Consider the following 26350-nt stretch of genomic DNA (forward strand, 5'->3'; position numbering starts at 1 on the left):
CACAAAAAATCTGAACAAGCTGTCAGACATACATATATATAAACTCCAGCATTTGAAGAGAGTTGGACGCAAAATTAAAGGATTCAAGTATGAGCATGCATGAGCGTGTGTGTGTGTGTGGGATTTCCCACCCATTGTGTCAGTAGTCTGGCTGGCAGCCACGCGGAGATGAGGAAGTGAAGAGTCTGAGCGTTGGGACGAAGTGGAAGGGGAGGACATAGCGGTGCCGTTCACCTTGGAATCCGTCTAATGGAGAAAAAACAGACGAAACACAAGTGTAAACATATCAAAAGTTTAAAGGTCTGCTATAATCAGACTTTGTGTCAGGTTTGTACCTGACAGTTTGGTCTATGTCTTAGTTTTTCCTCTGCATTTGTCTTTGTTTCCTGTCAGCACTCTTATTTTGGTTCTGTTTCCTCTTTGTCTCCCTTAGTGCTGTGTCCCCTCAGCTGTGGCTGATTGGCACCTGGCCACACCTGGTGTCAATCAGCCAGACACTATTTAGACCTGTTTGCTCCTCCAGTCAGTGCTGGATTATTGTCGTTACCTCTTGTCAACACTACCTGTCAATGTCATTAGTACTTATCGTTGTAGCTATGTCTACTTCTATTCACTCTGTTCATGCCATAGTTCCTTCGTGTCACAGTAAGTGTTTTTGTTCATAGCCAAGTTTGTTATCCGCCTCGTGCACGCCTTTTGTTTGTACCCTTTTGTTTGGTTTTGTTTTCGTGTTAAATTAAACCATGTTTTCCTGCGCGATGCCTGCCGCCTTCTCTGCATCTTGGGGTTCGTCAACAACTCAATGTGACACTTTGGTTCATTTTGGGCTTCAGGACAGGGACAAAATATAAAACGGTTAGTACTAGGGGTGTAACGGTACATGTATTTGTATTGAACCGTTTCGGTGAGGGGATTCCGGTTCGGTGCGGAGGAGTACCGAACAAGTTCCACACGAACATATGCTAAAGTCTTAACAAGCTGTTCCGCTCCCTTCTGCCTCTGTCTCTGTCTGTACACAGCACCCTGCATTGTCCCTCCCACACAACTATCTGATTGGTTACAACCGTAGCGGTAACGGCCAATCAGCAGTGCGTATTCAGAGCGCATGTCGTCAGCGCTTCAGCGTCGAGCAGATAGGTCTTTAGCAGGGGAGCAACGGACTCTCCCTAAATTATACTAAACACTTCCAAGTCAACTACTTTCTAAACATCACTATGAGCCCGTTGACTTTCTAGAAACAAACTGCAGCTCAGCTCACTCACAGTCCTGATTTGAGGCGAAGGATAGTTAGCTTTTAGCATAACGTTAGCTCATTTTGCGGTGTGTGTGTGCGCTTATGTGTGTGCGTGTGTGTGTTATGGACAGTGTTGATTGAGGCGTGTTGAAGCACAGTGGAGTGTTTTAAGTCTCGTCTTAAGACCCACTTTTATTCTTTGGCTTTTAAGACTACGTGAGTTATGTGGTCCTCTGTCCTCTGTGTTTTTTATACACTTTGATTTCTATTTTACTGTTTTAATTGATTTTACCCTTTAAAATAGTTTTTAATCATATTTGTTTTTTTTTTATATTGGTTTTATATTTATTTATTTTTTGTTTTTATTCAGTCTTTGGTGGAGCATAATATTGTTTTTTTAATATTGTTTTTAACATGGCTGTGCAGCATTTTGGAAACGTTATTGTTGTTTAAATGTGCTGTATAAATAAAGTGGATTGGATTGGATTGCAGCAGCAAAAAAGGATATTATATTAAATGAAGAGTTTCTGTCTCTGATAGTGTATATAAAAATGTAAGTGCATCATTAAGCCTACATGAACTCCATGGTGTTCAGGGATGAATAGTCTCTTCTATTGTTATTGTACTATTTTTTCAGCAATAGTTAAATTAATCATTAGTAATGTAGCTGCCTGGTTTTGAATGGCAGGGTCCCTGCTATCACATGTTGATACAAATATAACATGTACATAATAAAAATCAACTACAGGCTTCCCCAATGCTGTAATAAATGAAGCATGATGAGTTGACTTGAAACTGTTTAATGTTGCACTTTTTATATGTAGAAGAAAAGTTGTGTCATTTTATTTCATCCAAGCAACAACTTGAGGCAGTTTAATGTGGATTAACGTGGGAAGAATTATCATACAGTTCCCAATGTTAAAAGGATTAAGCCATTTTTTTACAAATTTGGTAAATAAATAACCAAAAAATGTATATTTTGTTGTTTTCTTACTGTACCGAAAATGAACCGAACCGTGACCTCTAAACCGAGGTATGTACCGAACCAAAATTTTTGTGTACCGTTACACCCCTGGTAAGTACCGTAGCTTGTTATTTCTAAAATGTAACACAAACCCTGTTTCTCAAGCTCTGGTTTCTTCTTGACCCTACCGCTAATTATATTGACACATTAGTGCTTCCTGCCCTTTACTTTTACAAAATGTGTGCTTTGTGGGAAACCGGCACGCCCCTGTTCTGAACCAAACAATTAGATTACAAATAAATCTACCGTTTCAGCCCTAGTAAGAAGTACACCACAAAGGAGACATGTATCTGTGTGTGCCCACCTGCTCTAGGAGTTGCCGGAGTCGGTGCAGTTGGGACTCCAGCTGTTTGTTGTGATCCTCAAGGATCTGCATCCGAGCCTCCAGGCGCCCCTTGTGCTGTCGCAGCAGCTTGGCCTCGGCAATGAGCTCGGCGTCCCGCGCGCGTTGCGGCGACACGGGGAGCATTTCTGGAGGCGAAGGTAGAGGTGACAGGCCCTTTCTGTCATGGGCCTTTTTCAGACGGTCATACTCGGCTTGCAGCTTCCTGCGGCAAGGGCGAGACATAATGGCGACGTCAGTATTCTGGTGATTCGATCACTCGGTCTGATTTAGCTGCAGGAGTGGTGTCCAAACTTTTTTAAGAATTCCACTTTCAAAGCTTCAACAATTAGTTTCCTCAGTTCCCAAATGTTTATTGAGTGTTGTTGAAAGAAAAGGTGATGTAACACAGTGGTGAACATGCCCTTTCCCAACTACTTTGGCACGTGTTACAGTCATGAAATTGTAAGTTCATTATTATTTGCAAAAAAAAATAGTTTGAGTTTGAACATCAAATATCTTGTCTTTGTAGTGCATTCAATTGAATATGGGCTGAAAAGGATTTGCAAATCATTGTATTCCGTTTATATTTACATCTAACACAATTTCCCAATTCATATGGAAACGGGGTTTGTAGAAGCGAATGAAATGAAGTGAAACGAAGCCATCGGCTCAGTTTAGAGAATATTTTCAAAGCCAAGTCGGTGTAGTCGCTGCCATGGTTTCTCGAGCCTTATTTCTGTTTCTGAGAAGTACACAATGTTGCCTAAAATTCATATAATAAATGATGTTTTGAAGTAAATCAAAGCAAGTCAAGTTAAGTAAAATATTTAAAAATCATTCCTGTATGACATTGTGACTACAACATTGCATTTGTATCCAAATATTGGAGTCATTTCGTTAGCAAATTTGATTTATGCAAGAAAATCATACATTAGTGACAGTTCAAGAGTGTAACTAATCTGATTTAAAAAATACTCACTTGATAAACCTAATATATACATATAAACATACATGTGTATATATATATATATATATATATATATATATATATATATATATATATATATATATATATATATATATATATATATATATCTACCTGCGATAATCCCAGGTAGATACATGTTTTCATCATAAATAAGTGTACCCAAGACTTATAATTTTTAAGTTTTTATTACCATGACTGGACATTTGGTTTGCTTTATTGAATTTTTTTTAAACAGTATGCTTTTTTTTTTACATACATACAACCTTTTTAATGACAATGAAAGTCATTAAAGAACATGCATATATATATATATATATATATATATATATATATGTATATATATATATATATATATATATATATATATATATATGTATATATATATATATATATATATATATATATATATATACGTATATATATATGGACATTTGGTTTGCTTTATTGAATTTTTTTTAAACAGTATGCTTTTTTTTACATACATACAACCTTTTTAATGACAATGAAAGTCATTAAAGCACATGCATATATATATATATATATATATATATATATATATATATATATATATATATATATATATGCATGTGCTTTAATGACTTTAATATAATATATATGCAAGTGCTTTAATATAATATATATGCTTTTTTTTTACATACATACAACCTTTTTAATGACAATAAAAGTAATTAAAGCACATGCATATATATATATATATATATATATATATATATATATATATACATACATACAACCTTTTTAATGACAATAAAAGTCATTAAAGCACATGCGTATATATATATATATATATATATGCATGTGCTTTAATGACATTTATTGTCATTAAAAAGGTTGTATGTATGTAAAAAAAAGCATTTGGTTTGCTTTATTGAATTTTTTTGAAACAGTATGCTTTTTTTTTTTACATACAAACTTTTTAATGACAATAAAAAAAAAAATAATATATATATATATATATATATATATATATATATATATATATATATATGCATGTGCTTTAATGACTTTTATTGTCATTAAAAAGGTAGAATGTATGTAAAAAAAAAAGCATACTGTTTAAAAAAAATTCAATAAAGTAAACCAAATGGCCAGACATGGTGATAAAAACTTAAAAATGATAAGTCTTGGGTACACTTCTTTATGATGAAAACATGTATCTACCTGTGATTATCGCAATTAATCATGAGTTAACTATGGACAAACTGCGATTAATCACGATTAAATATTTTAATCGTTTGACACCCCTTATATATATTACACATATTTTAGTATTCATTTTATTTTTATAAAATGATGATGGCTTGAACTACAGGCTTCATTCCTGCCGAGGCATGATGCAGGATTCTTGAGGTAGTTGCAGCAGGTGGGAACAGGTGAAAGAACAAAAGATGACATTGACTAACCTGTTTTCCTGCTCCAAGTCGTTGAGGACCCGCTCCAACTCTCCCTTCTCTTCTGTTTCCATGGAGACAAGGATCTGGGCCGGACTGCGGGGCTGGCTAAGGGGAGAGCCTTGGTTCAGAGACTGGCAGTAGTGTTGGATCAACATGTGCTCGTCATCACTGCAAACACATGCACAGCAAACAAACAGCTAAGTAAAAAAGCGACTGGGAATGCAGCAAACAGGACTTCAGCAAAACAAGAAGCAAATAGCAACAGACAACTATTAGGTGTATTGTAAAACACTTTATCAGTAATAGCCTTGTCCAAGTATGGAAGTGCTTGATTTGAGACCCAAGTGCCCGTCTTTTCTAACCGACCAATCCGGGGCAAGGAAGGAAGAGCAGCCAGGCAATCAGTGGCATAAATTAAGAAAGCAAAAAAAAAAAAAAAAGAAGCCTTTCTCACATGCTCTCATTGGGTGAGATACTGTCATTCAGATAACAGCCATTGCGATTCTCCATTTCTGCTAACCTGTAGAGGGTAAGAAACAAGAGCAGTCAGTTGCAAAAATTCAATTCAAATTATTTTCTGTTTTGAAAGCAAAAGTGGCGGCACACGCTATCACTCTATAAAGCGCCACACAAAAATGTTTTGCGAATATTTGCACACGCACGGGCTATTAATAACCACACTGTCATATTGTTAAATGAATACCGCTTTTAAAGTAAGCATTACTTGTAAAGATTTTCTAACATTCTCATTAGATGTGATTTTATAATCTGTTTATTTTAACCTTGTGGTGCATGGATTTGTCACGCCCGTAAATCTGGTTTTATGTTTGATTAGGTTTTGTTTTGTTTTCTGGACTCTTGTTCCATTTTGCACTTCCTGGTTTGCTTTCGTTACCATGCCAACGCATTAGTTCCCACCTTGTCACACCCTTGCCCTCAGTCCCGCACCTGTTCCTGATTATCACAGCCAGTATTTAAGTCATTTTCTTTCTGTTCATCAGTCTGGGAACTTCGCTTTCATTGCCTTTCATACTTCATGCCATGCTTTTCGATTCATCCACGCCAAGTAAGTTTTTGTTGGTTTGTAGATAGTATTGCCATTGTGCTGTTTTTGTTCTAAGTTTTAGTATGGATTATTATCCGCCATCGAGCGCGCTTTTTGTTTTGCCTTTTTTTTTGTATTTTGAGTATAAATAAAGACAAACATGTACCTGAATTCACGCCTGGCTCGTCCTGTAATCCATGTCCAGGTCTGACAGGATTATTACAATTATTTTCTTCTCCTATGTGCTATGGAGGCATGAACATCCATCCATCCATCCATCCATCCATCCATCCATCCATTTTCTACCGCTTGTCCCTTTTGGGGTCGCGTGGGGTGCCGGAGCCTATCTCAGCTGCATTCGGGCAGAAGGCAGTGTACACCCTAGACAAGACGCCACCTCATCGCAACTAAAGAAAATTAAAATGGGACGGCGTGGCGCAGTGGGTGAGTGGCCGTGCGCAACTCGAGGGTCAATGGTTCAAATCCCACGTAGAATCCAACCTCGTCACGTCCTTTGTGTCCTGAACAAGACACTTCACCCTTGCTCCTGATGGGTGCTGGTTGGCGCCTTGCATGGCGGCTCCCTCCATCAGTGTGTGAATGTGTGTGTGAATGGGTAAATGTGGAAGTAGTGTCAAAGCGCTTTGAGTACCTTTAAGGTAGAAAAGCGCTATACAAGTACAACCCATTTATCATTAAAATGAAAATAATGCATGCGTGTGAATGTTGTCTATCTGTGTTAGCCCTGTAATGAGGTGGCGACTTGTCCAGGGTGTACACCGCCTTCCGCCCATGTGCAGCTGAGAAAGGCTCCAGCACCCCCCACAAGCCCCAAAGGGACAAGCGGTAGAAAATGGATGGAAGGATAATATCTTTTTCAAGGAGCTGGTGAAATATCCACAAGGGTCTCTTGTACAAGGGAACAAAAGTCAAGGCCCGCTTTAGATCGCAGAACGAACAGGATAAACAATTTTTGCAAAACATCACTACCTTGACGATTTGTAACTCCATTCGGGATGTCGGAAGACAAGGGTCATTCCTGGGAGTATAATTTAAATTTGAGATATTCATTAAATTACCTACTATAGTTGTTTGATATCCTGATACTTTTATACTCTTAAGGCTTTCCAAGAGCAGAAAGAATGGACGCATGTTCTTTTCCTACACTGCACTTCCGTATGTACCTCGGCCATCTTGTTTTTAACGCATTTACAACCGCTGACAAGTAGGTTGCAGTAAATGGCAAGACACAATCAGAGCCATGTGTAGAGAAAATATGGACAACTCGGTTTAAGAGTCCGTCTCAAACATGGCGCTCTGTTGTCGCTCTGTTGGCTTTTTGACTAATCAGAAAAATTATGTCCAGACAATCTCCTAATTGATTGTTCCAAAGCCTCTCATGTGACTGCAGGGCGTCATGTTTGGGACCAACTCTGAAGCCGAGCTGTCCATACTCTCTCTATGGGACTTTGACTGGGATTGTTTCCCTGACGCAAAGGAAAATTGGCACGAGCCAGGCGAGAATGCAAGTACATTTTTATTTATTAAACACTATAACTAACAAAAGGGGAAACAAATGGCGCGGAGAACAAACGTGACTAATGAAAAAACAAAAGGCTAGCACAAAGTCTACAAACTATAAACATGAAACGAACACTTGCACTGTGGCATGGATAACAAAAACTTCCATGGCATTGACAGCATAATAAACAGAGTAGCATGACATGAAGGTAGATGAGGAATATGAAGTTGCCAGGCTGAACACTTGGCAACTACAGGATTAAATAATACCAGTGATAATTCCAAACAGGTGTGAGGGCTGAGGATAGGGGCGGGACATGAGGGCAAGGTGAAAATCAATGAGTAACTATGGTGATAAAACAAACAAGGAAGTGCAAACATAGGAACCAAATGTCCAAAAAAACAAAACAAAACATGACAAAAACCAAACATGATCTCATGGGCGTGACACTCTATAGGCGGCTATGGATACGATAGCATCCACTGTTGCGAATGATGCGTAACTTTAAAACTTAAAATCATGCATACTGTAGAAAAAAGATTTTGGATAGCTGTCCAGCGTCCATTGTAGTGACAAGTGTGCATCACGGGCTTAATGTTAATGACCCTGCTTTGGAGTGAGCGACCGCCCTTTTTCGACGTCTATAGCTGAGATAGGCTCCAGCGCCCCCCGCGACTCCAAAGGTAATAAGCGGTAGAAAATGGATGGATGGATGGATGGATGTATAGAAGACCACAAACCTGAAATAATATGCCACAATTGGCTTTTTGCGAATCTTAAAAAGTCTAAAAATGATTTTCCTAGTTCGATAATTGAGTGAGCTTTTTAGCGCCCATGCTGATACCGAGCATTATACCATTCGCCTCCCAAGACGCCTTTGTAAACTCTCTCTATTAAATCAATAATGCTCTCAAAGCCATGACACATACAGTATATAAGGTATTGATCATGTGAGCCCGGGGTGTCTATACAAAAATGGAAGGATGGGGGGAGGCAGGTAGGGGATCTTTAAAGATTTTACATTAAAGATACTAATGTTAGTTTCTGATGGTCTTGAACACCAAGATGCAAAGATGGCAGGCGTAGCGCAGGTAAACATAACATTAATGTCAGAAAGGAAATAGTGCCACTGGTAAGTAATAGGATAACAGAAAACCAATCATCAAGCCCTGACTGGAGGGCGAGGCAGGCATAAATAGCAGACAGCTAATGGACAATGGGTGTGGCTAGGCTGCCAATCAGTGGCAGGTGAGGGGAAATAGCGCTCAGGGAGTCAAGCAGGAAGTGGAAATAAAATAAGAGCACTGACAAGAAATAAACACTAAGGAAACAAAAAGTGACAGATTGTCACAACTAAAAGCAATCCAATGTGGGTCAATATAGGCTAGCCTATTTGAACAAATAATTTTACATTTTATCTTTAGGTTGTAGCTAACAAAGGGAATCAGTACAATATCTAATAATGTGCAATAATTTTTATAAAAATACAATAAATAATCTTTTTTAAAGCAAGAAGTAAAGGAAATGCTGAAATTGTGATAAAAAAATTACACTAATAATAAAATGTGTATTCACTTAAACACAAAGCTGAGCTGGAGCCTATTTTTTTTTTTTTTTAAATAAAAACTTGATTTGCAGCAAAGTGTGTAAGATACGACTTTTTCACTTCCGATATGAAACTGATATTGGAGACTTAAGTGTTGGCCGATAGCGGTATTATCCTTACTTTTATTGTTTTGAAGTGTGGAATGTCAAAAAAGGTTTGAGCAAGTGAAATTACTCGGACAACAATGGGAGGTATGAAAACCACTAACCTATGGCAGATTTAATCTTTTTGACGAGGTGGGTAATTTGTGTTTTGGCAAGACCTAGTGGTTACAATAATTGCTTAAATTAATGGCATGAAGCATTTAGAGACGTTTGTTGGTGTAATTACTTTCAATACACTTATGCCTTGGAGATTTTGTATGTAAGTTATGTGAAGCTATAATTATTTGATCCTTGTTCACATTGACAAATGTTGTGCTTTAGACTGCAATATTGATCAATTAAGGCAGTGCTTCTCACTTATTTTCTGTTGTGCCCCTCCCAGGAGGAAGAAAACTTTTTGCCAACCCCCTCCACTCTCCGCCGTGAATATAAATGGTATAATTTGTCTATAAAATTGTTATAAGTACACTTCTGCATAACATTGTATCCTTGTTGACATTAAGGAAAACAAAAACAAAAATAAAAAAAATAAATATAGATCAAATTACAACAAATATTACATTTACTAACATTGTTTTTTTTGTCTGCGAAAGAAAATATTTAAAAGGGAACTGTACTTTTTTTGGAATTTCCCCCATCATTCATTCATTCATCATTAAGAAAGACATGAAGACGGATGGATTTAAAAAAAATCCAAACTAAATATTAAATACATTTGATCAAAAGTCCGCTTAAAAAGGAACCTATGAGAGCAGCTCTATTCTGCCAATAAAACTCTTCAAACATCCAACACCTTCAATAAGGTTTTAATATGTAATGTAGTAACGGGCATCAGTAAAATATCATTTAATATTCACATTTTTTAATCATTTTTAGCATAAGCGGCACATTAATTAAAAAAAACGCATCAAAAACTCTTGCTTTTTGTTTAACATCATCACTGATTATTGGTCACTGCAGACATGAGAGCCAACAAACTGTATAAGGTCGGCTGTAAGTAGGATGCTGACTGCTAAAATGTTCATATATTCCCATTTAGATGAAGGACTAATAATCCTCGGGAAGAAAAGAGAGGTGGAGCCAAGCGTTTTTTTGTGTCGTTCACACCATTTCCGGTTCTAAATTGGCTGTCAAATTGTACCAACTTTTCGGAATACATTCTCAGCCTTCTTCTATCCAGGTGAGAGGGATGATATATGAAGGAATATGTATAATCTACAATAAACTTCCAGGGAGTAGGGAAGCGAGGAAACAGCTGATCAGTCGATGGTGTAAACATTACACACAAGCTTGGGTTATGCATCCATCCATCCATTTCCTACCACTTATTACCTTTGAGGACACTGGTGCCTATTTCAGCTACAATTGGGCGAAAGGCGGGTTACACCCTGGACAAGTCGCCACCTCATCGCAGGGCCTATGTATGTATTTATGTATGTATATATATATATATATATATATATATATATATATATATATATATATATATATATATATATATATATATATATGTATGTATATGTATATATGTATATATATATATGTATATATGTGTATATGTATATATATATATGTATATATGTGTATATATATATATATATATGTGCATATATATATATATATATGTGCATATATATATATATATATATATATATATATATATATATATATATATGGTAATACTTTAGCGCTTATAAAATTATTATCACTAATACTTTGTAAATATTAAAGGCACAAAATGTAAATATAGTATTGTTGGCGCTTTTTGTATGTTTTTAATTGGATTTTATGGGTAAAGTAGGGGACCTCCCATTGGCTCCGCTGCAAGCCGACTTTGATTTACGTTTATTTACGACTTAGAATGCATTAAAAAAAATCCATCTGTCATCAGGTCTTTCATAATGATTGTGAACGATAAGCAAAAATCCCCCAAAAAGTGCAGTTCCCCTTTAAAGTGCATGAAGTAGACCTGTAGTGCATGACCTGGCACTACAGGTGTACAAATGATGACTGTTCATATCTCAGTGAGGGGGTGAACAAAATCAGCCGGAGATCAAATACTTATTTTCAAGCAAAATATACTTTAAAAGCCTACTGAAACCCACTACTACCGACCACGGAATCTGATAGTTTATATATCAATGATGAAATATTAACATTGCAACACATAATAATAATAATGGATTAGATGTATATCTCGCTTTTCTATTATTAGATACTCAAAGCGCTCACAGAGAAGTGGGAACCCATCATTCATTCACACCTGGAGGTGGTAAGCTACATCTGTAGCCACAGCTGCCCTGGGGTAGACTGACGGAAGCGTGGCTGACAGTTTGCGCCTACGGCCCCTCCGACCACCACCTATCATTCATTCACCAGTGTAAGCAGCACCGGGGGCAAAGGGTGAAGTGTCCTGCCCAAGGACACAATGGCAGCGATTTGGATGTCAATAGGTGGGAAGCGAACCTGCAACCCTCAGGTTTCTGGCACGGCCGCTCTACCCACTACGCCATGCCGCCCCAATACGGCCTGTTTAGTTTGCTAAATTGCAATTTTAAATTTCCCGCAGAGTTTCTTGTTGAAAACGTCGCTGAATGATGACGCGTACACGTGACGTCACGGACTGTCAGGAAATATTAGCGCAGCACCATTTGCGGCTAAAAGTCGTCTCTTTTCATCGCGCAATTAAACAGTATTCTGGACATCTGTGTTGCTGAATCTTTTGCAACTTATTCATTTAATAATGGAGAAGTCAAAGTAGAAAGATGGAGTTGGGAAGCTTTAGCCCTTATCCACACAAACACACGGTGATTCCTTGTTTAAAATTCCCACAGGTGAAGCTTTACTATGGATCAGAGCGGTCAAGCGAACATGGATCCTGACCACTTGTCAACCGGCAGGTTTCGGCGAGAAAACTGTGTTAAAAAGTCGCCTCTTACCGGAAATCTGTGGAGTTTGCGCAGTCCTTTTATCTGCCGTCGACTTCCCTCAGACACTGGCCTCAAGACACCCGTGGACACACCCCTCCGACTATCAGGTCCTATTTAATCTCACTAAAACACTAGCAACACAATAGAAAGATAAAGGATTTCCCAGAATTATCCTAGTAAATGTGTCTAAAAACTTCTGAATACGTCCCAATGCAATCGCCTTTTTTTTTTTTTTTACTTTATTTTATTTATTTTTTCTAGTCCTTCGCTATCAATATCATCATCCACGAATCTTTCATCCTCGCTCAAATTAATGGGGGAATTGTCGTTTTCCCGGTCCGACTAGCTCTTGCTGCTGGAGGCTCCAATTAAAAACAATGTGAGGACGTGAGGAGCCCTCGTCCTTGTGACATCATCGTCTGCGACTCCTGGTAAAGGCAAGGCTTTTTTATCAGCACCAAAAGTTGCGAACTTTATCGTCGATGTTCTCTACTAAATCCTTTCAGCAGAAATATGCCAATATCGCAAAATGATCAAGTATGACACATAGAATGGACCTGCTATCCCCGTTTAAATAAGAAAATCTAATTTCAGTAGGCCTTTAACATTCCTCCAAGATAATTCCTTCAAAATCACATCATCAGAATGTTTCTGGTGACTGGAGAGGCCAGTATGTGCAACACTCGCGGGATGCTGAATGCACTGGGTGTGCGTGTTTGTGTTACCGGTTGGCGTAGTGCTCGATCCGTGTGTGCGTGTCGTCGTGGGAAAGCTGAGGGGATGAGCCAGGCCTGCCGGAAACAAATGAGAAGACATGATGAATACAACCAGGGACTCATTAATCCATAAAAACGGCGCGTGTGCCTACAAGGGGGCAGTGTGCAGTGGTGTAAATAAGAGTCTGCCTGAAGAAAAGCTCTCTTTTGCCTTCATTAACCTCTAAAAAAATGTCTCTATGTGAACAAATTCACAATTTTATTTCATGAGGATGGTGCTATGTGTTCTTATCTGAGATGCTAACTTCTATTTACAGAGCTTCTGGTTTTTGATTGATTGATTGAAACTTTTATTAGTAGATTGCACAGTTCAGTACATATTCCGTACAATTGACCACTAAATGGTAACACACGAATACGTTTTTCAACTTCTTTAAGTCGGGGTCCACGTTAATCAATTCATGGTAAATATTCAAGTGGTATGTATTGTATTTTAAAATGGAATATATTAATTTTGCTCTTAAAATTGTACACATAACCTATAATGACTAAATGTTTTTTCAAAATGTTTTAAAAATATACAAAAATTTAAAGACATACGTTGTAATACATAAGTAAGGAGTGCAGCTGGGATAGGCTCCAGCACCCCCCGCAACCCCCAGAGGGACAAGCGGTAGAAGATGGATAGATTGATGCTCAGGAGTTACATTTTCAGCTTCATGGCAGAGGTTGTGAATACTCACCTTAGTTTTGGTGTCTGATGGTGTTTTTAATAGTGTTTGTTATTATTAGGATATATTAATAATATATCTCCTATAAGAGAAAACTTCTTGTAATTTGCATTCTCTTTCTTGCCTCCCAGTGTTTGCAACTTAGTGATACATCTACATTGTCTTTTTCTAGATTTCCAACACATCTAGCAATGTTTTCCGGTGTTATTAGAAACTTTTTGAGACTTTAACATAAATGCACATATCTCTCTTCCCATTAAGCAGCAGGTGCAACTGTGTAAAATAAAAACATAAAGACGGAGAAAAACTAAGATCATATACTGGGGTGAGTTTTTCCTTGCCCTTATGTGGGCTCTGTACCGCGGATGTCGTTGTGGCTTGTGCAGCCCTTTGAGACACTTGTGATGTAGGGCTATATAAACAAAAATTGATTGATTGATATATATTTCCAAACATAATTGTTTTTTCCTGTTTTTGCTCACTTTTTATCTCTTCCACAATATCCATAAAAATAACATGTACATGTGTCGTTGCCAAATACGCAAATTAGACTGTCCTATTTTATTTGTTGTATATTTAAGACCCAGCTTAACTAGACACCAAATGATACAGTGGATGTGTGTTTGTACTCACGCATGATCCACTGGCCAGAAGTTGATCAGTGTGACAGGTCTGTAAGGCAGAAAACAAAAATGAGACAGACGGTAGAAAGAAAACATTGCACAAAAAGAGAAATGACCACAGTCAAACAAATATAGTACCACCAAAAAAAAAAAGCATACAATTTTAGTCCACTGACGGTTGTATGGAAGAGTCCTCATAGAACATGACTTCTTTTTAACAATTCATGGTGATAATCTTTCTGAAATGTCAAATATGATGAAACCTAAAAAATTGTTTTTATTTGTACCAATATGTATTTCAATACTTTAATACTTTTCAAAATAAAAGGGGCCACAAAATATTTCATTATTGGCTTTATTTTAACAGAAAATATTACGATACATTAAACATACATTTCTTATTGCACTAAAACTGGGGTCGGCAACCCGCGGCTCCGAAACCGCATGCGGCTCTTTGATCACTCTGGTGTGGCTCAGCTGTAAACTTGCCGACCTTCCCGAATTTACCGGGAGATTCCTGACCTCAGTGCCATTCCCTGAAATTGTCTGAGGTTTGCATACTGCGATTTTCACTCGGACACTATCATTGAGAGTGGGGACGTGATGGCAATACCCGTAACATCTTCTGATACATGTAGTTGTGCCAGCTGTTACACTACACGAGGTGCGTGCTGGCCAGTCACGTATTGCCTGAAACCTCTATTACAATCCTCAAGCGATTGCAAGGCATACTTGTTCAACATCCATGCAGGTTACACTGAGGGTTGTGATATAAACAACTTTAACACTCTTACAAATATGCGCCACACTGTGAACCCACACCAAACAAGAATGACAAACACATTTCGGGAAAACATCCGCACTGTAACAACATAAACACAACATAACAAATACCCAGAATCCCATGCAACCCTGACTCTTCCAGGTTACATTATACCCTTCGCTAGCACCAAATCCCACCTCGACCGACGCAGGAGGGGGGCGGGGGGGGAGTTGCTCGTAGCGATGTGTATAATTTAGCCTGGAGAGTCAGGGTTGCATGGGAATCTGGGTATTTGTTATGTTGTGTTTATTTTGTGTTACAGTGCGGATGTTTTCCCGAAATGTATTTGTCATTCTTGTTTGATGTGGGTTCACAGTGTGGCGCATATTTGTAACATTGTTAAAGTTGTTTAAATTGGCTGTTGAACAAAAGTGCCTTGCAGTCGCTTGTGTTCATCTGCAGAAGGCACATACAACACGTGACCTGACTGGTAAACTTTTTGTACAAGTTGTGGAGGGCACTAAAGACAGTGCCATCGTAGCACGCCTTTATGTATGTTGACTGGGTTTTACTCAGCAGACGTCCGAGGGAATAGTCACTCTGTAACCAACGAGTCTCCCGGACAAATCGGGAGGAATTGTAAGCGTAATGCTTATAAGAGGCATTCATATAAAACTCACTGGCCGCTCTAACATCAAATCTTCCTATTTAATTGCGGGCCGCGTGTCTAAGACCCCTGGTTTATACATAGCACAAAGCAAAAAAAAACACCTCTGTATACAGTGTTATTTCATTATAAATTTCAAGAGTCTTGTGACTCCCATTATTTTCTTTATTTTGTGAAACGGGTCAAAATGGCTCTTTGAGTGGTAAAGGTTGTCGACCCCTGCACTAGAACTAACAATTTTAGAAGATTAAAATTAAAAAGGCATTAAACACATTGGGATTTTTCTTATTGCATTCAAATAACAATTTTATATATTACATATAGCCTGCCACGATCTCGAGATTCAAGATTGTTTGTTGTCATATGCACAGTTAAACAGACAGTTTGCCGTACAATGAACATCTTACTTTGCTAGTCCACCCTTCAACAAGTCACATCTAGAATTATATTTGAATTAAATAGAAAACTTTAGTGACATTGTATTAGATGCTTCATAATTCATGGTTGCCACTCTTGGCCTGTGCTTTAGGACACATAAAAAAAATAATGAACACAAATGAATACAATGGCTAAAACTAAACAGATCAAAGACATGTAGCATGTAAAATACATATGGTTAAAGACATAACAGAAATTGTAGGAATTTGTTATGAAATTCAGTAATTTCACTTGCAGAAGTTTAAGCGACATGGTCGATTTTGACTCTAATAATTGGCAACGGGCCAACCAGCTGTGTGCGTGTAAGTATCTAAATGGGCCCAAAAGAGGAGCTAATTAACTACATTGCCTGTCTGTTTTTAAACCGCTTTTGCAGGTCTCAATGTTTTCCTTTTAAATGTTTATCTGAGTTTGAAGTATTGCCACCTTTGGCAAGTCATGCTTTAAAGCACCACTTGCAGAGCAGTGCTTATGCGTTTATAGCTTCACCGTTATCGTTAGTTTTGAAGCAAAAGTACCCGCATAATGCACTTGGTGCACCTTCTTTGTTAACCAGTAGAATTGCTGGGTTTTTCGCCATTCCATATTTCCACACTGTTTCGGCTAAATGCGCTCTCTGTGTGCATGTTGACTCACTCAACATGCGGATGAAAAAAAGTACCGATAGGTTTCAAAAGCAGTAGAGTACCTTTTTTTATTCTTTAGTACCGCCGTACTTCGTTAGTACCGGTATACCGTACAACCCTACTTTTATTACAATGTGTGGGTGTGTGTGTAAACAACCATCTGTTGTGCATTATTCTAATTTATTGTACGTATGCTTCATTAAACGCTGACAGGTGCCAGGCTGCAAAGAAACATTTCTAAAGAGAATTTTTTTTTCTGTAATAAGACAATCAGACTTTTTGTTCAAGACAAAACTCACGTTTCCATGTTGTCGCCCTCCAGGATGGTCTGGACCGGCAAGTATCCCATACGTGGGTGTTTGGCAAAGTAGCGCTTGGTTCTGAACTTGTTCTTCAGTACCTTGGCAAAGTCCCTCACGTCCTCCCCTGATGTGGTCTGGGCAAAAAGGGGTCATTCACCAACAAGCAACAAACACTTTGATTGGCCACCTACTCTAGACAAAAATATTATTTGTTGGGCATACAGCAGATAAGTCACACTTAGTTTTTCTTAGCCTAAATATTGTATCACTTCCAGAGAACTTCACTTCTGCTGCAAATTAATTTATTGCTAATGGAGATAAAAGCAATGATAGAGCAATTACCAGCTGTAAACTGTGTCTCCAATGGAATACTTCCATCAGTACACTTCAATAAGATACTGTGTACACATGGCTGTAACAACAAAGATGTATTTTTTTTTTCAAATTACCAAAATAAGGTGTTATAACCATACTAGCCAACCTTGAGAACTCCGATTTTGGGAGGTGGGGATGGGGGCGCGGCAGGGCGTGGTTGGGGGCGGAGCACGGTTAGGGGCGTGATTAAGAGGGGAGGGGTATATTTATATTATTCATATATTATATATATATATATATATATTATATTATTTATTATTATCATTGTTTATTGTGGGCGAACTGTGGTGCTGAATTTCCCCCAGGGATCAATAAAGTACATTCTATTCTATTCTATATTTACCACTAAATTCTAGCTATATATATACATATATATAGCTAGAATTCACTGAAAGTCAAGTATTTGTCATATATATATATATATATATATATATATATATATGAAATACTTGACTTGGTGAATTTAGCGGTAAATATAGAATATAATATATATATATATATATATATATATATATATATATATATATATATATTTATACATATATATTTATATATATAAATTTATATATATATATATATATATAAATAAAAGAAACACTTGAATTTCAGTGTTCATTTATTTACACATTTACACACAAAGAACACTCATCTACTCAATGTTGAGTTAAGGGTTGAATTGTCCATCCTTGGTTTTCTAACCATATGCATGTACAGTAGATGACAGTATTGTCGTGTGTAAGAGTCTCACAACATTGCTGTTTATGGCAGACAAACTGCTTTACGGTAGACGAAAACGGACTGCTGTTGTTGTGTGTTGTTGCCGCGCTGGGAGGACATTAATGAAACTGCCTAACAATAAACGCACATAAGAAACCAAGAACTTGCCCTCGATCATTGTACAGTTATAACGTCATTGGGCAGACACGCTCTTTATACACGTCACTCAGGTCCGCATGGAGCTGGAGGGGCGTGGAATTTCCTGAATTTCGGGAGAAAATTTGTCCCAGGAGGTTTTCGGGAGAGGCGCTGAATTTTGGGAGTCTCCCGGAAAATCCGGGAGGGTTGGCATGTATGGCTATAACTGACTGCAACTATAATTTGTATAAGACTGAACTTATGCCCCTATATCATCGTGCGTGCAATGGATTATCTTCTTGAAACCATACAATCTTTGTTCATCGTAGCGTTTGAGATTGCTTATAAAAAAGTCCAGTCAAGGTAACGCAACAGAAGGTCACTTTCATATTTAGCGTTATTCCTATACACCCCCTCCAGATAAACATCTTCTAATCTGACCAAAATGTGCTGTCAACATAACGGTAATGTTCACTTATATTGACGTATGTGATGTTGTCACTTGAATAAAATTAACATAGAATATTGCTGAGGACAACGTCCATGTTATTATTCTGTCACTCAGTTGTCGGGTGATTATTTTGATCAGATATAGAAGGAAATGATTGCTAATAGGCACAGCTGGTACAAGCAAAAGCCTCATTTAAATAGGGCAGTCTGCACCACTTGTACATTTGTTATCAATGGCGCACACAGTCTTAATCCATCAGCCACAACTCGCTTACAAATAGTAATTTGCACCCAATTTTATTTTTGCAGACACTATTTAGTGAGTGTTGTTTGGGATCTTTGCAGATCAGACCCTATACTGTAAGTGCGCTTATTGAGAAACAGTCCAATTCAATGTTGGAGGAGCATATTGCTTTAATGTTATCCTAATGCCGTTCAGTCCGTAAAGACTGTAACCGTATAAAGCAGCATGATCCATCCATCCATCCATTTTCTACCGCTTGTCCCTTATGGGGTCGCTGGAACCTATCTCGGCTGCATTCGGGTGGTAGGCAGCATGATAGTCTTCAAAATCTATATTTAAACAGTGTACATTTTCACCAAAACATTCTGATATTTGCAACTAAAGGGAACCTTCACAAATGAATTTTGCAGACAGACTCAGAAAAATCATTTAAAATGTGGCATTGGAGAAAAAAATTACTCTAAATTTACACCAAAGCATATTGAATACATTTTATCTAGACCAGGGGTCACCGACCTTTTTGAAACCAAGAGCTACTTCTTGGGTACTAATTAATGCGAAGGGCTACAAGTTTGATACACACTTAAATAAATTGCCAGAAATAGCCAATTTGCTCAATTTACCTTTAATAAATAAATCTATATGTATAAAAAAAATGGGTATTTCTGTCTGTCATTCCGTTATACATTTCTTTCCCTTTTACGGAAGGTTTTTTGTAGAAAATAAATGATGAAAAAAAACACTTAATTGAACGGTTTAAAAGAGGTGAAAACACGAAAAAAAATGATAATTAAATTTTGAAACATAGTTTATTTTCAATTTCGACTCTTTAAAATTCGAAATATAACCGAAAAAAATGAGGACAAAAACTAACTAATTTGAATCTTTTTGAAAAAATTAAAAAAAGAATTAATGGAACATCATTAGTCATTTTTCCTGATTAAGATTAATTTTATAATTTTGATGACATGTTTTAAATAGGTTAAAATCCAATCTGCACTTTGTTAGAATATATAACAAATTGGACCAAGCTATATTTCTAACATAGAAAAATCATTATTTCTTGTAGATTTTCCAGAACAAAATTTTAAAAGAAATTCAAAAGACTTTGAAATAAGATTTAAATTTGATTCTACGGATTTTCTACATTTGCCAGAATATTTTTGGGGAATTTTAATCATAATAAGTTTGAAGAAATATTTCACAATTATTTTTTGTCAAAAAAACAGAAGCTAAAGTGAAGAATTAAATTAAAATGTATTTATTATTCTTTACAATGAAAAAAAATACTTGAACATTGATTTAAACTGTCAGGAAAGAAGAGGAAGGAATTTAAAAGGTAAAAAGGTATATGTGTTTAAAAATCCCAAAATCATTTTTAAAGTTGTATTTTTTCTCTAAAATGGTCTTTCTGAAAGTTATAAGAAGCAAAGTAAAAAAATTAATGAATTTATTTAAACAAGTGAAGACCAAGTCTTTAAAATATTTTCTTGGATTTTCAAATTCTATTTGAGTTTTGTCTCTCTTCGAATTAAAAATGTCGAGCAAATAGAGACCAGCTTGCTAGTAAATAAATACAATTTAAAAAATAGAGGCAGCTCACTGGTAAGTGCTGATATTTGAGCTATTTTTAGAACAGGCCAGTGGGCGACTCATCTGGTCCTTACGGGCTACTGGGTGCCCGCGGGCACCGCGTTGGTGACCCCTGATCTAGACCACAAGGAAGTGTATCAAATGTAGATTAGAATCATAATATTTGAGTGTAGTGGTGGGGGGAGGGCTATTTTCTTAACAGTGACAGGGGCTTAATGTTCCGCAGTACACACACTTAGTGCAGTTCTGTTTCTATACAGTGTGTATATAGAAGTGCATTAATACCGGGGTGCAGTACTCCACCATAGGATACTGCATCTTGTGTCCCTTGGCGATACGACCAGAGAAAAAGCAGCTTTGGCAAATGTCATAGTTGAAGTGTTTCAGACTGCGGTATCTGTGCAAAGAGAGAAAAAGGGGGGAAGTGAAAAAAGGACGGTGCAAAAAAAAAAAAAAAATCAATGAGAACAATCTATGGCCATTTGGAGCAGACTCTGGATGGACTTTCAAGCAAGAACCAAAAGAGATGTATTTTCTGGCGTTCAGACTCTTGGATAAAATGTATTGTCTTGTCGAGATTATAAGAGCAACCACACTCTACTTGGATGGAAAAGATGCACAATATGGTGATTGTGAGTCCCAATCCATGAGCAAATGTGCTGAGGAGAGACATTCAGTGCTGACCTGAGGCCGATGATGGGACACTCCTTACAGATGTTGCACTTGGCCTGGTGCTTGGCTGTCTCAGCGGCGGCCACCCGGTGAAGCACGGGCAGCCACACCATGGACTGAGGCTCCAGGCGCATCCAGTCTAGGAACATTGCAGCCTCCAACTCAGGTTTGTTGTTGGCCTGGGGGACACAGGATCAAAGGATACACATATTGACACAAAATGCGAAAAAATAAGTTGGTTTATTTTGTGTTGTCAATATGTTAACTTTGTCATTGTACACAACATAATTACTGTCTAGTTATAAAGGACTAAAAAGGGCACAGAGTGACTTCCTCTTCAGTGCAGGCCACAAACATGGCCAATTGTATTACATTTTTGTAATGCTGGATGACTAAAAAACTTAAAAGGGAACATTATCACCAGGCCTATGTAAGTGTCAATATATACCTTGATGTTGCAGAAAAAAAGACCATATGTTTTTTTAACCGATTTCCGAACTCTAAAAGGGTGAAATTGGCAATATAAACGCCTTTCAATTGTTTGCTGTCGGAGCGATGACCTTTCACCCGTGACATTACAATGGGAAGCAATCCACCATTTTCTCACACACATTACACACACAAGTCAAATCAGCTCTGTTATTTTCCGTTTTTCGACTGTTTTCCATACCTTGGAGACATCATGCCTCGTCAGTGTGTTGTCAAAGGGTTCAAGTTGTCTTATGTGGAGTTTGCATCGATTAGCATGGCATGCTAATCGATGCTAACATGGCAGAAATGGCAAGAATGTGTGGATATCCTGCGACACTCAAAGCAGATGCATTTCCAACGATAAAGTCAACGAAATCACAAAGGTGAGTTTTGTTGATGTTTTTGACTTATGTGCTAATCAGACATATTTGGTCACGGCATGACTGTCAGCTAATCGATGCTAACATGCTATTTAGGCTAGCTGTATGTACATGTGTAGCTATATTTGCATCCAGCCTTTCTCTCCACCCACATTTAATGCCAAACAAACCCTTACCAATCGGCGGATTTAAGTTGCTCCGGTGGTCAAAAGATGCAATCGTTGGTTAGAAGGCGATCGACGAATAGCTTCAATAGCTATTTGCTCAATAGCTTCAGTTTCTTCTTCAATTTTGTTTTCGCTCTCTGCTTCCACACTCCAACCATCCGTTTCAATAAAAGCGTAATCTGTTGAATCGCTTAAGCCGCTGAAATCCGAGTCTGAATCCGAGCTAATGTCGCTATATCTTGCTGTTTTATCCGCCATGTTTGTTTGTATTGGCATCACTATGTGACGTCACAGGAAAATGGACGGGTGGATTTACAGATAGCGAAAATCAGGCACTTTTAAGCCTTTTTTTGGGATATTCCATGATGGGTAAAATTTTGGAAAAAACTTCGAAAACTAAAATAAGCCACTGGAAACTTATTTTCATTGGTTTTAAACCTTCTGAAATTGTGATAATGTTCCCCTTTAAAGATAAGGAATACCGTCTCATCTCTGAGTCAATCCCGTCAGAGTACAAATCTTCGAAAATAAATTGCTGCACATGTTGCCTAATTTGTGGCTAAAACTTCCCATCACGAAACAGCAGTGGCTCAGTTGAGCTTTAAAACCTGTAAAGTCGCTGCAAACTAAAATAAATGTGGTTAAAAAGGACGAGGAGCAAACAACACTTACAAACTGGAAGCAGCTACGGACAGAGGGCTCGATGTTGGAACCGCCAAATGAAGCGACTTCGCCGAGCTGCCGCGGGATCTGGATGGAATCATGGAGAAGGAGGCCGAGACGACGCTGGTCGCAGAAGCCGGTCGCACTCGCAACCTGCCTGAACAAGACTGAACAAAAACTTTGTTAGTTTGGTCCTTGTTTAGTGCATCACATGGTTCATTTGCTTCTTCGTGATCGCAGGAATCAAAGGGAGCTCAAAAGTATTCGAGGAGCAACATTTACCAAACACGCTGTTGCTGTAACAATATGCGACTTGTGACCAATTACTTTCTACAGCAGGGAAAATAAGTATTTGATCCCCCATTGAACCCCTTGCAAATATGTGAACTGCCCTGAATTTTTATAGGTGGAAAGAGACCAGATGTAAAAAAAAAAAAAAACATGAAATAAAGGTTATAAATTATTTGTGTTTGATTGAGGCAAATAGGTATTTGATTGCAGTACAAAATGTGATTTAATGTTTGTGTACTTTATTAGTACCGGTACTAATACTGCGGTACTAATGAATTGCAAAAGGTACTAAAATGCATTTGAAAACGACCAATACTTTTTTTTCCATCCGCATGCTGCCGTGCGGCAGTGACATACAGAGCCGAGGCGCATTATGTTGAGCAGGAATGGGCAAATTACAGCCCGTTAAGCTTTTCAACTCGGCCCACCGGACGTCTCCAAATTATTATTTTTAAACCTTTACCATTGAAACTATAGACAGCGATTTTAAACTAGACAAACAAGTCAATAGCGTTTTAAAATCGTGTTTTTATCACCTTCGTCTTTTAGTAAAGGTTAAACCGTTTTTATCTTTTAACCTCTTTGAACAAGTCGTGCATGCTTTTATTTCAAGTCGCCTGGACTACTGCAATGCACTTTATGCTGGCATTAGCCAAAAAGCTCTCTCCCGGTTGCAGTTAGTCCAGAACGCGGCAGCACGACTTGTAACAGGGGCCAGGAAACGCCAGCATATAACCCCAATTCTTCAGAGTTTGCACTGGCTCCCTGTTCATTTTAGAATTGATTTTAAAACATTGCTGTTTGTTTTTAAATCTTTACATGGACTGGCACCTCGGTTGGTAGAGTGGCCGTGCCAGCAACTTGAGAGTTGCAGGTTCGATTCCCGCTTGTGCCATCCTAGTTACTGCCGTTGTGTCCTTGGGCAAGACGCTTTACCCACCTGCTCCCAGTGCCACCCACACTGGTTTAAATGTAACTTAGATATTGGGTGTCACTATGTAAAGCGCTTTGAGTCACTTGAGAAAAGCGCTATATAAATATAATTCACTAATATATCTCGGACCTTATCCAAATTTACATTCCTGCGCGCGCTCTGATGTCCGAGAGCCAGTTCCAGCTCGTGGTGCCCAAGACCAGACTTAAGACCAGGGGAGACAGGGCCTTCTCTGTGGTCGGCCCTAAGCTCTGGAACACTCTGCCCCTCCATGTTCAAACTGCTTCCACAGTGGAGTGTTTTAAGTCTCGTCTTAAGACCCACTTTTATTCTTTGGCTTTTAACACTACGTGAGTTGTGTGGTCCTCTGTCCTCTGTTGTCCTCTGTGTTTTATATACACTTTGATTTCTATTTTACTGTTTTAATTGATTTTACCCTTTAAAATAGTTTTTAATCATATTTGTTTTTATATTGTTTTTATTGGTTTTATATTTATTTATTTATTGTTTTTATTCAGTCATTGGTGGAGCATAATATATATATATATATATACTTTTTTTTTCTTTTTTTACAATTGTTTTTAACATGGCTGTGCAGCACTTTGGAAATGTTATTGTTGTTTAAATGTGCTATATAAATAAAGTGGATTGGATTGGACTGGATTGAAACTGGAGCCGCTAATATGATGTGCAGTACATTTTTCAAAATCACCGTAAGTCTAGAATTATAACGAGTAATCCAATGGTTGGAATCGGCGCTAGTTATACATGGATTATTACTGTAATCAAAGTCACATCAACTCTTCAAGCAGACAAAGCAAGAAGTAGTGTCAGGGAGGGACACAGAAGCAGATTCCTACACCAGAAAAGTGATATTATATGGATTATTATTATATGAATGTGTCTGTTTTTTGGGTCCTTTGCATTCAGGTTTCGCCATGTTTGTTGCAAGATTTGGAAGGTAAAGAGGAGAGGCGTTCATATGTTTTTAATATTAAGTGTTTTATCCTTTATAGTTAATACCACAAACCCCACAATTTTATCATGTATATTCTTTTATTAATCAAAAAGGCTGTAAAATTAAATTTTTTATTTTTTGAAGTGGTCTGTAATATTTTTAGTATTCTATCAGTCATATTGTGAGTGTTTGTATTATGTTTATGTCCCATTTACTCTCTGTAAAGCACCAGTTCCATTGGCAGCAAAACAGGCCCAGAGCATAATACTACCACCACCATGCTTGGCGGTAGGGTTGGTGTTCCTAGGATTAAAGACCTCACCTTTTCTCTTCCAAACATATTGCTGGGTATTGTGGCCAAACAGCTAAATTTTTGTTTCATTTGACATCACATGGATGAAGATAAAACCTTCTGATGGAAAGTTCTGTTGCAGAAAATCCTAACCCTTTCTCAGCGGACAATCTGATTTCTCTAATGCAGGGGTTACCAAGGCGGTGCCCGCGGGCACTAGGTAGCCCGTAAGGACCAGATGAGTAGCCCGCAGGCCTGTTCTAAAAATAGCACAAATATAAGCACTTACCAGTGAGCTGCCTCTATTTTTTCCATTTTATTTATTTACTAGCAAGCTGGTCTCACTTTGCTCGACATTTTTAATTCTAAGAGAGACAAAACTCAAATAGAACTTGAAAATCCAAGACTTGGTCTTCACTTGTTTAAATAAATTCCTTTATTTCTTTACTTTGCTTCTTATAACTTTCAGAAAGACAATTTTAGATAAAAAATACAACCTTAAAAATGATTTTAGGATTTTTAAACACATATACCTTTTTATCTTTTAAATTCCTTCCTCATTTTTCCTGACAATTTAAATCAATGTTCAAGTAAATTTATCTTTTTTATTGTAAAGAATAATAAATACATTTTAATTTAATTCTTCATTTTAGCTTCTATTTTTTCGATGAAGAATATTTGTGAAATATTTCTTCAAACTTATTATGATTAAAATTCTAAAAAAAATATTCTGGCAAATCTAGAAAATCTATAGAATCAAATTTAAATCTTATTTCAAAGTCTTTTGAATTTTTTTTTTAATTTTTGTTCTGGAAAATCTAGAAGAAATAATGATTTGTATTTGTTCGAAATATAGCTTGGTCCAATTTGTTATATATTCTAACAAAGTGCAGATTGGATTTTGACCTATTTAAAACATGTCCTTAAAATTCTAAAATGAATCTTA

At 37.5% G+C, this 26350-nt stretch overlaps 1 protein-coding gene across 7 annotated transcripts in view; it reads right to left on the reverse strand.

Moving 5' to 3' along the window:
* dmd (dystrophin) overlaps positions 1-26350 on the reverse strand; it is a 518793-nt gene that overhangs the window by 16467 nt on the left and 475976 nt on the right. For all 7 annotated transcript variants that reach the window (XM_061904726.1, XM_061904725.1, XM_061904723.1 and 4 more), the window contains 10 exons: positions 22939-23096; positions 21261-21427; positions 20862-20973; positions 17057-17193; positions 14274-14312; positions 12919-12984; positions 5441-5506; positions 4996-5154; positions 2563-2806; positions 132-246 (listed from right to left, as the gene is read on the reverse strand). In XM_061904726.1, the coding sequence (XP_061760710.1) occupies positions 132-246; positions 2563-2806; positions 4996-5154; positions 5441-5506; positions 12919-12984; positions 14274-14312; positions 17057-17193; positions 20862-20973; positions 21261-21427; positions 22939-23096 (1263 nt within the window). The remainder of the gene's footprint in view (positions 1-131; positions 247-2562; positions 2807-4995; positions 5155-5440; positions 5507-12918; positions 12985-14273; positions 14313-17056; positions 17194-20861; positions 20974-21260; positions 21428-22938; positions 23097-26350) is intronic.

This window comes from Nerophis ophidion, linkage group LG06, assembly GCF_033978795.1.
Source record: "Nerophis ophidion isolate RoL-2023_Sa linkage group LG06, RoL_Noph_v1.0, whole genome shotgun sequence".
NCBI lineage: Eukaryota > Metazoa > Chordata > Actinopteri > Syngnathiformes > Syngnathidae > Nerophis > Nerophis ophidion.